Source organism: Equus quagga, chromosome 1 (genome assembly GCF_021613505.1).
Source record: "Equus quagga isolate Etosha38 chromosome 1, UCLA_HA_Equagga_1.0, whole genome shotgun sequence".
In the NCBI taxonomy this organism is placed as follows: domain Eukaryota; kingdom Metazoa; phylum Chordata; class Mammalia; order Perissodactyla; family Equidae; genus Equus; species Equus quagga.
The window spans coordinates 106,071,200-106,089,252 of record NC_060267.1 but is presented as its reverse complement, the minus strand read 5'-3'; the positions used below and the strand labels follow the sequence as shown (position 1 = coordinate 106,089,252).

Here is an 18,053-nt window from a genome sequence, read left to right as displayed (position 1 = left end):
AATGCCCTGAGGTGCTTATTTTGAAAAACCATCTCTGCTGCATGGTCATCACATTTTTCCTTCTCTTCCTCATCCTTTCAGAGCTCCAGACTTTTTCCTAGTTTCACTAGCCCTCCTTGCCCATCCCTACCATCCCCTGGCCCCACTTTCCTGAGCCAAACTCTCTTTCCTGCCTGCAATTAGGCAAATGTCCAAGTTGCTGAATCTTAAAAATCTGTCTTCGATTGAAAGGTGGGTGAGGGTAGAGACGCTAATGGATCCTTGAAAAGTGTCTCAGCAGTTCTCATTCCCAAAAGGCCTTTCTCTGGTTCTTAGGGCAAGATGTCTGTCTTAGCCAAACATTCAGAGGCTCCCAAGGACTCATTCCCCTTGGGCACCAGAACTCTTCCTGCATTGGGTGGGGGTCGGGGGTGGAGATCTGCCCTCTAGAGACTCATGTTGCCAGGTGCTGTCAACCACCCACATTTGAAACATTGAATAGACATTATAGACAGCCTCCTCCTACCCCCTCATGTTATCATAGCACTTTAAAGTTTACAAGTTCTTGGAATCCTCTCCACTGTTTTACAGATGAGGAAACCAAGTCTCAAAGAAGTAAAGTGGAACACTCAAGTTGATAATGTCAGCAAGTTAAAGGTCAAAGTCAGATTTCTTGATACCCCACCTCACACTTTGTTCAATACAACAGAAATTGTTCACACCTAGAATAACTCTTCGTTCATTTAACTATTTCCCCAAGACAGCCAACAGAGACTCTCAGAGACCCTCAAGAGACTCTAGCATAATGCTAACCCATCGATGCCCATATCCACAGACCCAAAGACCCAATCCTGCCCCAAGATGTCTCTCTCATAGAATCCCCTCCCCAGTGGCTGCTTAGGGACAGCCAAGGAGGTGTGTCTTTAGACAGAGGAGCAGAATCTAGCTCTGACTCCTCCAAGAAACGGAAGGAAGGAGGGCCCATCCCTAGCGCCTGTTCTAGGGGTCACGCCCCCGCCCCTCCCCTACCTGCCAAGAGCTGCATCCAGGCGCAGATCTTGTAGACCGTGGCGGTGTTGCAGAAGAAGAAAAGCGCAAAGCAGGTGATGCAGCCGAGGATCAGCACCATGGAGAGCAGCACGAAGAAGGCGGCCGCCTTGAAGGCGCCGGACGGGATGGTGCTGAAGTCGGTGAACGAGCCGCGGCAGGTGAGCTCGCGGCCCGCCAGCCCGCTGCCCACACAGTAGTGGAAGAGGCCGAAGTAGCCAGGCTTGGGGGTGCTCACGCTGTCGCCCACCCAGTAGGGCTGGATGAAGACCACCACGTTGATGATGGCGAAGCAGATGGTGAAGATGGCCCATAGCACGCCGATGGCCCGCGAGTTCCGCATGTAGTGCTCGTGGTAGAGCTTGGAGGCCTCCTGCGAGGGCAGCATGGTGCCCGGGGGCGGGGCCGGCGGCAGCGGCGGCGGCGGGGGCTGGCGGGGGCCGCCGGCCCGGGACAGACCGCCGGGCTGCCGGGCGGGAGCTGGGGACGCACGTGAGAAGCTGCCCTGAGCCGAGGAACTCGCGAGGGTGGGGCCTGGGGCGGAGCCGGGGGAACCTGGGGGCTGGTATGGGGGAGCTAGGAAGAGGTCATGAGAGTGTTGGGGTGGTGTCTATGGTGGGGACTGGCAAAGATCTCCAGTTGGTGAGCTAGGAAGGGGCCATGTGAAAGTTGGGGGGCTGGGATGAGGGGGCTGGGATAAGGATATGGGAGCTGGAAGGGGGGGGGGGGGGAGCTAGAAAGTGGTCATGGGAGAGTTAGGGAGGGGGCTTGGGGGCTGGTATTGGGGGAGTGAGAGGGGACCAGGGGGAGATGGAATTGGAGGCTGGAGACCGATGTTGGAGGATGAGCAGAGGGACTGTATAAGGGAGCACGGGAGGGAATGTAGGGGTTGGTATTAGGGATAGAAGGAGGTCTGCTATTAGGTGTCTATAAAGGGGCTATGGAGAGGGAAGTGGGCGCTTCTATGAGCGGGTAAGAAGAGAATATAAGAGGCGAGGGTACTGGGGGATTGGGAAGGTGATATGGGGGCTGGGACAGGGAGTGGGGGCTGGTACGAGGGTCTAAGAGGGAGAAGTAGAGAAATCAGGATGAGGGTAGAGGGGAGTCGGGAGCTAGGACTGCAGAGTCTGGACACGGGGCAGCGGGGTTGGGGGTCCCTCAGAAGCCAGGGCTGGATGTAAGCTGGGAGGAAGCCTAGGATTGGCGGGCCAGGGCTGGGGAAAGAGGGTTTCCAGGCCAAGGGGGCAAGGGACCGGGGCCGGCAGGCAGCCGGGCCGCGAAGAGTGGGCGGTGGGCAGGAGCTGTCTTCGGGGCGCTGGGGAGCGGCCGGGCCCGGGTAGGGCCGGGGGTAGGAGGGATGCTGCCCCGCGCCCAGGCCGGACGCGCGCGGAGGCTGCCGCCGCGGGGAGGGGATGGGGGAGACCAACCTGGGCCCGCTCGGGGGCAGCAGGTCCGAGACTGGCACGGCCTAGGCACCACGGCTCGACGCTCGTAGCAGCGGCTGCCTCGGCCCAGGCGGCGGCCTCGGCGCGGCCTCCATCTTGCTCGGGTTCTCCCCGGGGCGCGCTCCGGCGCCGAAGCGCGCGCTCTCGTGCACCCGCGCAGCCCGGCGGAGGCGCGCTCCCGCCGCGGGCGGGCGTGCGGGGCGGGGCGGGGCGGAACCGGGAGGGGCGCTTCTGGTTCTGGCAGTCTGAGAAAGCGCGGTCCCCGGCGTACCCCAGCTGGAGCAATAAGCTCCGTCCACAGTAGGGCCCTCTGGTTTGGGGGACCTCCTCCTTCCAGCCTGAGCTGTGGGGCTGTAGGTCTCCTGCAAAGCCCAGGGGAATGGGGGAGGGGCCAAACAGGGTATTATTTGATAGAGTTTGAGCTGATCTCTTGCTCCCAAATTACCTTCCCTACAGACTCTCACAGTGCCTCAAATTGCACCATTACGCTTCCAGTCCTTTGAGTCTTGGAGGCGTTGAAGGTTCCCAGAGTCTCCTAGGAAACTGCCAGCACCGTTGGGAGAAGGAACCCCATAAACTGTTAGCAGCCCACGTCCGCGGTGGGGATTTGTTGGCCGCCAGCACAAGGAGCGGGCCCCGGGGAACAGGACCCAGGGTGAGTATCGGGACGGAGACAAGGAGGCTGGGAACGTGTTCGTTTCCCTCCCTGCACTCTGCCCAGGGCCTGGCATGAAGTGCGCATATCATAAAGATGTTAAAGAACAAAGCGGCCAAGCCCAGGCTCAAGGTTGGGCCAGAACACCCGGGGCACTCCTAGGGAGCCAGTGTGGGTCATTTCTTTCCCTGCAGGGAAGTAGCTTTTGGCTTAGGATCTGCTTTTGGCTTAGGATCCTCCAAGATGATCTGGGTTGGTACCCAGACGAATTCTGTTACTTAGTGTCTCTGCGACCTTGCACTTGCTCTGTCTGAACCTCTGTTTCCCCATCTTCAAAGTGGGCAGATTAAGCCCCACTTCACAGGCAGTGGATGTGGGGGTCAAAAAATAATCTGTTAGTGGGTTCCAAACACTGGACTCCACACAGGGGTCAGGCTGATGTAATTTACATTTATCTGCAGAAAATATTCATGTAAGGTTGCCAACTTTTTTTTTCCAGGAGGGAGAAAGACTATTCTTTTTTTTCTGAGATTATGTGCTTCCTGCTTTCTGAGAGTAAAAATTGCTCTTTTTAAAGAAATGGTGATGATACTTAAGGGAAGCTTGGGTTTTTTTAGTGCCCTTCTTTGGCAAAATAAAAATTAGACAGTTATCTCCACCTCAGAGTTTTAAAAAATTTCATGGGTCCATGAAATCCCACGTGTTGGGGACCTCAGACCTATGGTGGTCATCTCACCTGAGCACAGAGTGCTCAATAAATTTGGTTTCCCCTTGCATCGGTTCCTTGCAGAACACATCCTGGCTGGCTCCTGAGACTCCTAAGATCCTAGAATCTGGAGCTGGAAGGGGCTGTGGAAAAAGTCTCCCTCTATACCTTCTCCCACCCGACAGATGGAGAAAAAAGGCCAAAGAGGGAGATTGACTTCTACAAAGAGGGCGATGGATCCTGCGGATCGGACTCATCAACCTGATTCGTGAATTTATTTGTCCATGCAATAAGAGTGTGATAGGCCCGTGTTATGTGCCAGGCACAGCAGTATGCTACGCCCTGGGGAGAAGATGGAGGGTGAAGAGATGTGGTCCCTGCTTTCCTGGAGCTCACAGTGTTGCGGGGTAAATAGGAGATGCTGGGAGGCGGGATCCGGCGAGTGGTCATCCTCAAAGAGCACCTCACAGTCTCCTGTGAGTGCTCCTGGTTTGCTTCTGTTCTGAACAGAACAAGTTACTGGAGCCGGAAGCTCCATCTTTTCTACTAACTCTGCCATGAATTATTGCCTTTTTTTCTATCCTGCGGAGCCAACCTAGGCAGTCCAGGTTAAAAACCGCAGAAGTCCACTTACTACTCTCTCTCAAGGTAGGACCTGGGATTTCTTGCTAAGATGGGCTTCCAGTTCCTCACCGATTGCTCTATTCTAGTTCTGCAGAGCAAAGACGCCCTGTAGAGATCTGCCTACTAACCACACCACTTCTGACATCAATACATTTTCTTTAAAGAAACTCTTTTCCCCCCTCACTCAATCCCTGGGTTTGGTGAGACTCACCCCCAACCGCCACCATACTCTTCTCCAGAGGGGGAAAATGATCAGGGCTGGACAATGAGAATACTCCGTTGTTCTAGACACAATGCTTGGTTCAGGGGTGGCTCCATAAGCTAACCAAACAGTTGAGAATGGTATCCAGGTCATTTGTTGCAGTTTACAATAAAGAGGTATTCTTTTCTACTGAGTTTGTTGAGCTGAGGGAATTATAAGCTTCAGCTACTGGGAGCCATCTTTGACACCTCAAGCTTGTCTGAGAATAAGGAGAGCATAGAGGGAAGCTACGAAATGGAGAGAGACAGTCCTGATGACATAGTTTGAGCACCTCGATCCATCCATGCCTGAAGATCTGCTTCTGGACTGTTCTGTTAGGTAAACCAACAAATTCAGATTTGCTTAAGCCAGTTTGAGTTGGCTTTTTGTCACTTTCAATAAAAATAGTCCCAAATAACTTACCTACATCCCCCAAAAGAGAGCAGGGCTGGTATATCTGATTATTTATATTGTAGAAGAATACCTGAATAGGTGAGCTATGCTGACATATTAGAACCAAAAGACCAGGATTTGAGACCCATCTCTGCCACTGATTAACTGTGTATGACCAGGACAATGGTGCTACTCCGCAGAGCCTCATTTTCTTCACTTATAAAATGGAGAAAAACATACGTCCTTCCTACAGATGTTGTGAGGATAAAAAGAGATGATGAATGGAAAAAAGCTTTGTAAACTGAAAAAGGCTTTATCAATGTAGGTGATTGTCGTTAAATTTTAATAAGTGGCTTGCCCAAGCAGTAGAAATAGCAGTCTTATTGGAAAGGCACTTGCAGAGCTGTGAGCAGCTGGGACAGAATGTCTTCTCATTTTAAAATAAAGACTAACCTTGGAATAATTACAGAAAGAAGGTGAGAACTCTCTACGGGAAGAAATTCTTTTTGACCCCAGGGAGTGGCCAGACCAGAATGGAACAGTTGTGAGATCAAGATGGGGAGTTGTGGGACCGAGATAGATCCTAAGGCAAGGATGATGCTGGACTGAGCCCCTGGATGAGAAGAGAAGGCCCCCTTCCAGCCAATATCCTAGTGAAGAAAGATTTGTAACCCACGGGGTACCCTTGTGCCTGAGTTAAGTGTTCAGTTACGTTGAGCAGTTATTAAACTCTTACAGCATTCTAGGTCTCCTGATCTTTGCTTTCATGTAGTGTCTCATTTAATCTTCACAATAACCCTATGAAACAGTGTTATGGGCTGAATTGTAGCCCCCACCCCCCCACCCCAATTCATATGTTGAAGTACTAAACTCCAGTACCTCAGAATGTGACTGTCTTTGGAGATAGGGCCTGTAAAGAGGTAACTAAAGTAAAATGTAGCCATATGGGTGTGCCTTAATCCAGCATGACTGATGTCCTTATAAGAAGATGTTATTACACAGACAACACACAGACCAAGGCATGACTATGGAGGACACAACGAGAAAATGGCCATAGGAGAGAGGCCTCAGAAGAAACCAAATTTGCCACAAGTTCATCTTAGACTTGCACCCTCCAGCACTGTGAGAAAAGAAATTTCTGTTGTTCAAGCCACCCTGTCTGTAGTATTTTATTATGGTAGCTCTAGCAAACTAATACAGGTAGGTACTACTGTATGCCCATTTCACAGATGAGGACACTGAGGTTAAATCACTGGCCCAAAGTCACACCTATAACAAGTGGAAGAGCTGTAATTTATCCCCAGGTAGCCTGCTCCAGAGCCCACATTCTTAATTACCATGTCACATGGATCATTCTATAGAGTGGATTCAGTTCTTCTCAACTACCTTTGTTTCCTTTTTGTGTCCATATCATTTGGTTATGAGCACAGGCACTGGCATCGGATCGTCTGTGTTGAGGTTTCTGCTCATAACTGCTCTTAAGCCTCAGTTTCCTCATCTGTAAGGTGGGGATGATGATAATAGTAACATCTCCCTCTGAGAGTTTTCAGGAAGGCTGAATGAGATATCGTGTATATAAAGTGCTGAGCACTGGGAAAACATTCAAGAACTTTTTGCTCTTACTATCGCAGGGCTAGAAAGTGGGAGTTCCAGGGTTCAAGCCTGGGGCTGGTTTGATCAAAGCCAGTGCGCATAACCCTTACAGTGACCTGTCCAACGTTCCTGAGCCCTGCAGAAAGGCACGGAGCTGTGGAGTCAGGAAAATGGTATTTGTATTCTAACCCCGATACCCAAGAGCTGTGCGTGTTTGAGTAAGTTATTCAAATTCTCTGAACCTCATTTTTCTTATCTATAAAATTGAACTAACAACTCCTTAACCTCACATGGTTTAAATGAAGTAAAATGTGTAAGATATTGGTCACACAGTAGATGCTTAGCAAACATTAGTAGAGAGGATTTCGTCTTTTGTAGGAGGTTAGGCTCTAAAGACAAATGCAATAGGGGAGGAATGTGGTGTAAATTACCCTTAAGAAAATCCCTTAATTGTCCATAAAGTACAATAAGCAAGGTTTCATCTATGCCACCCTACCCTGTAATTGTAGTGTACTAAAGTTACAGAAAACTGAGAGAGACTAAAGAAAGAAACAAAAGGAAACTCCATTTTCAGATGTAGAGACATTCAAACCATTCTGCCTTTAAAATACTATTAGTCCTTAGAAAATGGAGGATAGGTGGAAAATTCTAAAAGATCCATATTTACCTGTATAATTTATTCTTTACTTATCTGTAAAGTCTCCAAAACGTTAACACACAAAATAGATGAATTTGTGCTTGTGAGGATTAAAATAAATAGCATAGTCACCTCTTAAGGGATCAATCCTTAAATGTCTGTATGAAACTGTAATAGAAAATCTGTGGGGTTGGTCTGTCCAGATTTCCTTTTCCTTTTCTTCCGATAATAGTATCCAGCTTTTTTTAATTTTTATTTTTTAAAGATTGGCACCTGAGCTAACATCTTTTGCCAATCTTCTTTTTTTTTCCTTCTTCTCCCCAAAGCCCCCCAGTACATAGTTGTATATTCTAGTTGTAGGTCCTTCTAGTTCTGCTATGTGGGACACCACCTCAGCATGGCCTGATGAGCAGTGCTAGGTCCGCACCCAGGATCCAAATCAGCAAAACCCTGGGCTGCTGAAGCGGAGCATGCGAACTTAACCACTCAGCCATGGGGCCGGCCCCTGTATCCAGCTTCTTTTAGGGAACTGCCCCTTCTACCTCTCTGGGCAGGAGTGGATATGGGTCCCAGGCCAGCCCATCGTACTGCCTGTCTTAGCCAGCCCAGGCTGCTATTACAAGATACTGTAGACTATGTGGCTTAAACAACAAGCAAATTCCTTTCTCACAGTTCTGGAGGCTGGAGATCAGGGTGCCAGCATGGCAAGCTCTGGTGAGAGCTCTCTTCCTGATTTACAAATGGCCACCTTCTTGCTGAGACCTCACAGGGCAGAAAGAGAAAGAGACAGCTCTGGTCTCTTCCTCTTTTTATACAGACAGTAATCCCATCGTGGGGGCTCCACCATCATGACCTCATCTAAACCTAATTACCTCCCAAAGGCACCACCTCCTAATACCGTCACATTCAGGGTTAGGGTTTTACCATATGAATTTTGGGGTTACACGGACGTGCAGTCCACAACATTGTCCCACACATTGGCTTTAGTGATTTGTCCTCAAGGAAGAGTGGGGATAGAAAGAGAGACAGAGAGGCAGAGAGAGAGATACGCAGTTCTTCCTTCCTTGGATCATAGCTGTAAGGATGGTTGTAGGTGGTCGTCTTCACCATTCCGTGGCAAAGCCTGAGAGAATAAGGCCAACATGTGCTCAGAAGCTGGTTTGAGAGATGGAGAGATTCTTAATACTGTTCAAAACCCTATGGTCAAAGTTATACCTGTCTTTCCATGGTTTTCTGAAATCCTCCTTTTTTGTTGACAGTGGTTTGAATTAGCTTCCTGTCGCATATTCCTGAAAGAGTCCTAATGAATACCATATCTCTTGCCTCCCTCAATCTCACAGGTTATCTCTTGCTCTTTGGCTTGAGAATCAAGTTATTCTTTCCTTCAGCCACACAGCCAATAAGTATCAGTGGCACCTCATATTTAACAGGCCCTGGGCCAGGCAGTGGGGACACAAAGGTGAAGACCGGTCCCTGCCCTTGAGGAACTCATTGTCTAGTGGAGAAACAAGGAAACAGATGGAGCACAATTAGAATGACAGAGGGTCACTCAGTGATTGTGAGAACCACATGAAGGGGCTCACTGGAGCTGTGATCTTGAGTGAGTCACCTAAACTTTTGAAATCTTGGTGGCTTCATCTGTAAAGAGGCCATCATAAAAAATAAAGGATTAAATAAAATAGTGTGCTTTATACTTGAAGCAAACTAAAATGTGAAGAATTGTTCATGTAATAACAAGATGTCTGTGTAGCTGCACCATGCCTTTCCTTGTAAGCATCTGTATTATTTAGGACTCTTGGGTTGCAAATGACAAACACCCAGCAAAAACTGGCATGAGCAGAAATAGGTTCCAGCAGGATCCAGTTGCTCATGCAAGAGGATCATACGTCAATCTCTGCCCATAGACCCTGCTTTCCTGTCCATGGTTGGCTCCATGTCCACGTAAGATCTTCCCAAGCCATGGCTTTGCTGGCTTTGTGGTCAGAAGAAGTGGTCTCTGTGATACTCGTATTTTGGACTTTGTGGATTATCCCTTTGAGGCCTAGTACGTGGTCCATTTTTCGTAAATGTTCCCTGTGTGCTTTCAAAGAATGTGCATTCTCTATTAATGGAAGAAAGTTCTTTCTATGTTTATTAGCTCAGCCTGTTAATTGTGCTGTTCACGTTTTGTAGATCATTACTAATTTTTTTGTCTGCTTGATCCTGTAACCACAGGACCAGACACAGAATTTGCCACCCCAAAATATGCCTCTTTGGCATAAGGGCTATTTTGGGCTGATTATTATTGAGAAAAAAAAACACAGCAGACACAGGAAAAACTCTGAAATTTACGCTTTAAGGGAAAATTCACATTTATAAGAGAAATCTCCATTTGTGAGGGTGCCTCCCTCTCTGTGCCAGGAAGGGGAGGATGACTCTAATCTCTAGAAACTCTCATCAATAGAGAAGGCAATGTCTTAAATATGCGTAACAACTTTATCCTTAATTATTGTGCTTTTCCCCAGAAACCTCTCGTAACTGACCCCATCTTAGAAACAGTGTTAAAGCTATTTTTCAGGGGTGGCAAGCCAGCCAGAAGCACGTGCAGAATAGAAAATCTTGATCTGCCAATTGAAACTCGTCCTGCCGGCACTTCCACTTACCAGCCGGCCCTCCCTAACCCCTTAAACCTTACCCCATACTTTGCATGAGCAAGACTGATTTGCGAGCCTGGCCTCCTGTCCCCTTGCTGATTGATTGTGCAATAAAGCCTTTCTTCCCTCAAAGACCAATGCACCACAGTGTCAGCTTCTGTGCACATCAGGTGGTGAGCCCTTGTTCAGTAACAATCCATCAGTTTCTGAGAAAAGTGTGTTAAAATGTCCCATTATGATTGACTGCGAGGGGACCTGAGAGAACTTTATGAAGTGATGACTGTGCTCCCTATCTTGCCAGGAGTTTAGGTTACACAGCTGTATGCATTGTCAAAACTTGACAAATGTACTCTTAAGATTTGTGCATTTCATTGTATGCAAATTTATTTCAACAGAAAAAATTGCAGTCAACTTTAGGTAATGACGTTTCTAAGGGAAAAGGAACTGATTCTGCAATTTACTTTAAAAGGCATAGAAAATAAGATGGGTTAATAAATGCTCAGAAAGATGGATATGTGAAAAAGCAAATATAGAGTAAAATGTTGCTGGTGGAATCAGGCAGTAAGTATTTGGGTGTACACTGTAAGATTCTTTCAACTTGCGGTACAATTTGAAGTTTTTCACAAAAATATGTTGGGGAAAAATCTCCCATTATGATTGCTGTTTTGCCAATATCTCCTTGTGAGTCCATCAATTTTTGTACATACGTCGAGACTAAGTTATTAGATGCCTACCAGGATTATTTTGGCTAGTATTTCCCTGGTATCTATTCTTTTTCCTTTAATCTTTGTGTATCATTATGTTTTTGGAGTGTCTTTTGTAAAAATCAAAAAGCTTCACAAAAGGAATACAATATGAGAGTCTCTGTCTTTTTTTTTTTTTTTTTTAGGAAGATTAGTCCTGAGCTAACATCTGCTGCCAATCCTCCTCTTTTTTCTGAGGAAGACTGGCCCTGTGCTAACATCCGTGCCCATCTTCCTCCACTTTATATGTGGGATGCCTGCCACAGCATGGCTTGCCAAGCGGTGCCATGTCCACACCTGGGATCCAAACTGGCAAACCCTAGGCCGCCAAAGTGGAACATGTGCACTTAACCACTGCGCCACCAGGCCGGCCCCGAGTCTCTGTCTTATAATGGGTAAAAATTAATCAGTTTATGGGCTGGCCCAATGGTGTAATGGTTAGGTTTGTGCTCTCTGCTTTGGCAGCCCTGAGTTTGTGGTTTCAGATCCTGAGCAGTAAGCCATTGTATAGATGAACCATACTTTGTTTATCTACTCACCACTTGAGGGCCATTGGGGTCATTTGGATTGTTTCCACATTTTGACAATTATAAACAAGGCCGCTATAAACATTCATGGATAGGTTTTTGTATGAATATAAGAAGTCATTTCTCTAGGGTAAACATGTAGGAGTGAGATGGCTGAATCATATGGTAATATACGTCTAACTTTATAAGAAATTGCCAGTTTTCCAGCACGGCTGGACCATATTGTATCCCACCAGCAATGGGTAAGTGTTCTAGCTGCTCCACGTCGTCACTAGAATTTGGTATTGTCTTTTTGTCATTTTCTTCTTTTTTTAATTTGAGCCATTTGAGTGGGTATCTCATTGTGGTTTTAATTTACATTTCCATAGTGACTAATGACATTAAGCATATTTTTGTGTGCTTATTAACTTCATTGGTAAAATGTCTGTTTAAATCTTTTGCCCATTTTCTATTAGACTGTTGGTTAACTCATTATAAAATTTTGAGAGTTCTTCATATATTATGAATACAATTCCTTTATTATATGTATGTTTTCTAAATATATTTCCTCTTAATTTTTGGCTCATCCTTTCATTCTCTTAACAGTATTTTTTGAAGAGCAGAAGCTCTTAATTTTGATGAAGGCCAGCTTATCACTTTTTTATTTTATAGATTATATTTTTTATATAGTATCTAAGAAATTTTTGCCTGATCTAGGTAAAAAAAATTTTCCTCTATGTTTCCTTTGAGAAGTTTTATAATTTTAGCCTTTACATGTAAGTCTATAATCCATTTTGTGTTAATTTTTGTTTATGATGAGAGGTTAGGTTGAGATTTATCTTTTCTGTATGGATATCCAATTGTTCTGGCACTATTTGTTGAAAAGACTATGTTTTCTCCTTTGAATGGCATTTGTACCATTGTCAAAAACCAATAAATCATGGGGCCAGCCCCGTGGCCGAGTGGTTAAGTTTGCACACTCCACTTTGGCGGCCCAGGGTTTCGCTGGTTTGGATCCTGGGCACGGACATGGCACCACTCATTGGGCCATGCTGAGGTGGCATCCCACATGCCACAACTAGAAGGACCCACAACTTAAAATATACACCTATGTACCGGGGGGTTTGGGGGAGAAAAAGGAAAAATAAAATCTTTAAAAAAGATTCAGTAAATCACATTAAGATACCTCTTTACACCCACTAGGGTAGCTAAAATTAAAAAGACAGATAATAACAAGTGTTGACAAGGATGTGGAGAAATTGGAACTCTCATACATTGATGGTGGGAATGTAAAATGGAGTAGCTACTTTGAAAAACAATTTGGAAGATTCTCAAAATGCTAAACATAGTATTACCGTATGACCCAGCAATACATCTCCTAGCATAAGAGAACAGTAACTAGGCTACAACCTCAGATCTGGGGCATAGGAAGGCTATAAGAAGCAGAAGTGATTGCTCCTAGGAAACTTCAAAGACTAACAGATGCCGTAGAAACGAATTCCCACGTTGGTTCTAACCTGACCATCTGGAGTTTTACACACACATAGTTCAACTTGGTTTGGGTACAACTGCATGCTCTCCATATTTTCCAACCTCAACGTCTTCCAAAGAGAAATGAAAACATATATACATACAAAAACTTGTGCATGGGGGCCAGCCCTGTGGCCGAGTGGTTAAGTTCATGCACTCTGCTTCAGCGGCCCAGGGTTTCAGCGGTTCAGATCCCAGGTGCAGACATGGCTGCACTCATTAAGCCATGCTGAAGTGGTGTCCCCATAGCACAACTAGAAGGACCTACAACTAGAATATAAAACTATGTACTGCGGGGCTTTGGGGAGAAGAAGAAGAAGAAAAAAAATTGGCAACAATTGTTAGTTCAGGTGCCAATCTTAAAAAAATAAAAATTAGGGACTGGCCCCGTGGCCGAGTGGTTGGATTTGTGTGCTCCACTTCGGTAGCCCAGGGTTTCGTCAGTTCGAATCCCAGGCACAGACATGGCACTGCTTATCAAGCCATGCTGAGGCAGCATCCCACATGCCACAACTAGAAGGAGCCACAACTAAAAATGCACAATTATGTACCGGGGGCTTTGGGGAGAAAAAAGAAAAAATAAAATCTTTAAAAAAATTAATAAATAAAAATTAAAATTAAAAAAAACTTGTGCATGAATGTTCATAGCAGCATTATTCATAACAGCCAAAAAGTGAAAACAACCCAAATGTCCATCAACTGATGACTAGATACATAAAATGTGGTATAGCCATACTATGAAATATTATTCGGCCATAAAAGGAATGAAGTACTAATACATGCTACAACATGGATGGATCTTCAAAACAGTGTACTAAATGAAAGAAGCCAGTCACCAAAGACCACATATTGTATGATTCCTTTTATATGTAATGTCCAGAATAGGCAAATCTACAGAGACAGAAAGTAGATTGGTTATTGTCTAAGGCTAGAGGAGTGAGGGAGTGAGATGTGACTACTTATAAGTATAGAGTTTCTGTTGGAGATGATGAAAACATTCTTAACTTAGATTTGGATGATATTTGCACAACTCTGTGAATAGACTACAGCCATTGAATTGTATACTTTAAATAGATGAATTTTATGGCATGTGAATTATATAACAATAAAATACTTAAAAAATAAATTGGTCATATATGTTTCAATCTTTTTCTGCATTCTATTTTGTTCCATCAATCTGTGTCTATCCTTTTACCAATACCAGTTTACCTTGACTACTGTAGCTTTACAAAAGTCTTGAAATTGGGAGTACAAGTTGTCCAACTTTGTTCTTCCTTTTCAAAATTATTGTGAGTATTTTAGTTCCTTTGCTTTTCAACATAATTCTTAGAATCAGCTTGTTGATATCTACCAAAGTTCCAGCTGGAATTTTGAAATAAATTGATTGAATCTATAGATCTATTTAGGGATAATTGATGTCTTAACAATATTGAGTCTTCTAACCTGTGAACAAGGTATATCTTTGCCATTTGTCTCAGTTTTCTTTGATTTCTTTCATCAGTGTTTTGTAGTGTTCAGTATATCAATCTTGCACAACTTTTATTACATTTATACCTCTTTCATGTTTTTTTTCAGTGCTATTGGAAATGGTACTGTTTTTTACATTTTAATTTCTGATTGCTCACTGATATGATATAGAAATGCAATTGATTTTTATATATTGACCATATATCCAGTGATCTTGCTAAATTGCTTATTAGTTCTAGTAAATTTTTTGTAGAATTTTTGGAATTTCAGCAACCAATGAGTCAAAGATGAAATCAAAAGGGAAATATCTTGAAACAAATGAAAATGGAAGAACAACATACCAAAATTTGTGGGATTCAGCAAAAGCAGTCCTAAGGGAGGTTACAGGGTAAGTGGCTACATTAAAAATAAAGATCTAAAATAAAAAATCTAACTTTGCACTTCAAGGAACTAGAAAAACAAGAACAAACTAAGCCCAAGGTTGGCAGAAAGAAGGAGATAACAAAGATAAAATGGAAATAAATTAAATAGATAATAGAAAAACAATTAAAAAAATCAATGAAACTGAGAGTTGGTTTTTTGAAAAGATAAACAAAGTTGACAAACTATTAGTTAGATTTACCAAGAAAAAGAGAGAGAGGACTCAAATAAATAAAATTAGAAATGAGAGATGTTACAACTAATACCACAGAAGAACAAAGAATCATAAGAGACTATTATGAACAATTATATGCAAACAAATTGGACAACCTAGGAAAAATGGGTGAATTCCTAGAAACATTCAACCTGCCAGGACTGAATCATGAAGAGATAACAAATCTGAACAGACCTACAATGAATAAGGAGATTGAAATAGTAACCAAAGATGTCCCAACAAAGAAAAGTCCATGACCAGATGGCTTCATGGGTAAATTCCACCAAACATTTAGAGAAGAATTAATGCCAATTCTTCTCAAACTCTTCCAAAAAGTTGAAGAGGAGGGAACACTCCCAAACTCATTTTATGAGGCCAGCACTACCCGGAAACCAAAGCCAGATAAGGATACTACAGGAAAATAAATTACAGGCCAATAGCCCTGATGAATATAGATGTAAACATTCTAAATAAAATACCAGCAAACTGAGTTTAACAGCACATTTAAAGAATCACATAGCATGATCACATGGCTTTTATCCCTTGGATGCAAATCAATAAATATAATACACCACATTAACAGAATGAAAGATAAAAATCATGTGATCATCTCAATAGATGCAGAAAAAAGGATTTGACAAAATTCAACATCCTTTCATGACAAAATCTCTCAACAAATTGGGTATAGAAGGAATATACCTCAAGATAATAAGGCCATATATGACAAACCCAAAGCTAACATCAGACTCAATGGTGAAAGGTTGAAAGCTGTCCCCCTAAGATCAGAACAAGACAAGGGTGCCCACTCCCACTACTCCTGTTCCACGTAGTACTGGAAGTTATAGCCAGAGCAATCAGGCAAGAAAAATAAGTAAAAGCCATCCAAATCAGGAAAGAAGAAGTAAAATTTTCTCTGTTTGCTGATGACATGATGTTGTATACAGAAAAATCCTAAAACCCACCAAAAAACTGTTAGAACTAATAAACAAATTCAGTAAAGTTTCAGGATACAAAATAAACATATAAAAATTGGTTGAGGGGCCGTCCCCGTGGCCGAGTGGTTAAGTTTGTGCACTCCGCTGCAGCGTCCCAGGGGTTCACCAGTTCAAACGAATCCTGGGTGCGGACATGGCACCACTCATTGGGCCATGCTGAAGCGGCATCCCACATGCCACAACTAGAAGGACCCACAACTAAAATATACAACTATGTACCAGAGGGCTTTGGGGAGAAAAAGGAAAAAAATAAAATCTTTAAAAATTGTTTGAATTTCTATATTAACAATGAATTATCTGAAAAAGAAATAAATGATCCCATTTAGCATCAAAAGCAACAAAATACTTAAGAATAAATTTAATCAAGGAAGTGAAAGATCTATACACCAAAAACTGTAAGACATTGATGAAAGAAATTGAAGAAGACACATATGAATGGAAAGATATTTCATGTTCATGGATCAAAAGAGTTAATATCATTAAAATGTCCATACAACCCAAAGCCATTTATAGATTCAATGCAATCTCTATCAAAATTCTGGTGAGGATGCAGAGAAACAGGAACTCTCATTCATTGCTGGTGGGAACGCAAAATGGTACAGCCACTTTGGAAGACAATTTGGTAGTTTCACGCAAAATGAACCTGCTCTTACCATATAATCCAGCAATTGCACTCTTTGGTATTTACCCAAAGGCGCTGGAAACACATGTCCACACAAAAACATACACACAGATAATTATAGCAGCTTTATTCATAATTTCCAAAATTTGGAAGCAACCAAGATGTCCTTCAGTAGGGGAATACCTATATTAACTGGTACATTTAGACAACAGAATATTATGCAGTGCTAAAAAAGAGATGTGCTATCAGGCCATGAAAAGACATAGAGTAAACTTAAATGCATATTACTAGTAATGAAAGAAGCCCATCTGAAAAGTCTACACTCTGTATGACTCCAACTGTGTGACATTTGGAAAAGGCAAAACTATGGAGAAAGTGGATCATAGAAACATTCTACAAGGATAGGTTACATTTTCTCTGGCAGTGCCTGTGGATATCATCAATGCTAGACCAACTTAAAATTATTTCTCACAACTAGAAGGACCTGCAACTAAGATATACAACTATGTAAGGGGGGTTTGGGAAGATAAAGCAGAAAAAAAAAAAAAGAAGAAGATTGGCAACAGTTGTTAGTTCAGGTGCCAATCTTTAAAAAAAAAACAAAAATTATTTCTTTGCTTTGGATGCTCATCCTAAGGGGATGGAATGGATCCTGACCCTCTTTGCATCTTTGTTTTTATAGCAATGATTAAGGATTCTCAGGTTAACTGAGAACTGTTGACTCAACAATGACATCCAGAACCCAAGAACTTTCCATCTTTCCATTCTACAGTCCATCTGTAATATTCTTTTTTAAGTAAATACATTTTTTTCCACCTGACATGCTATACTTCATTATTTTTTTATTGAGATAACATTGGTTTATAACATTATATAAATTTCAGGTGGACATCATTATATTTCAACTTCTATATAGACTGCATCGTGTTCATCACCAAAAGTCTAGTCGCCATCTGTCACTGTACACATGTGCCTCTTTACCACTTTCACCCTCCCCCCACCCCCTTTCCCTCTGGTAACCCCCAATCTGTTCTCTGTATCTACGCATTTGCTTGTTTATCTTCCACACGTTGGTAAAGTCGTCCAGTAATTGACTTTCTCCATCTGACTTATTTCACTTAGCATCATACCCTCAAGGGCCATCCGTGTTGTTGCAAATGGCAAGATTTTGTCTTTTATATGACTGAGTAGTATTCTACTATATGTATATACCACATCTTATTTATTCGTTCATTGATGGGCACCTAGGTTGCTTCCAAGTCTTGGCTATTGAGAATAATGCTGCAATGAACATAGGGGTACATGTGTCTTTTTGAATTAGTGTTTTCAATTTTCTTTGGGTAAATACCCAAAAGTGGAATAGCTAGATCATATGGGATTTCTCCTTTTAATTTTTTGAGGAATCTCCATACTGTTTTTATCTGTAATATTCTTCCTCATGGTCACAAGATGGCTGTAGCAGACATGGCCATGCCCAGAGAAGAGGAAGGGGCATTTCTTCCCATGCATCTCTTTCTGTTAGGGAGGAGACCCTTTCCCAGAGTCCCTTTGAAAACTTTCCTTCAAATCCCACTGGTCAGGACTCAGTAACCTGCCTATATCC

General features: G+C 43.4%; 1 protein-coding gene across 1 annotated transcript in view; it reads right to left on the bottom strand.

Moving 5' to 3' along the window:
• The window catches only part of LHFPL4 (LHFPL tetraspan subfamily member 4), a 33,139-nt gene extending 31,694 nt beyond the window's left edge, over nt 1-1,445 (bottom strand). The window contains exon 1 of the mRNA XM_046652320.1: nt 1,009-1,445. Coding sequence (XP_046508276.1) covers nt 1,009-1,414 — 406 coding nt within the window. The 5' untranslated portion in view covers nt 1,415-1,445. The remainder of the gene's footprint in view (nt 1-1,008) is intronic.
• Nucleotides 1,446-18,053: the final 16,608 nt, after the last annotated feature.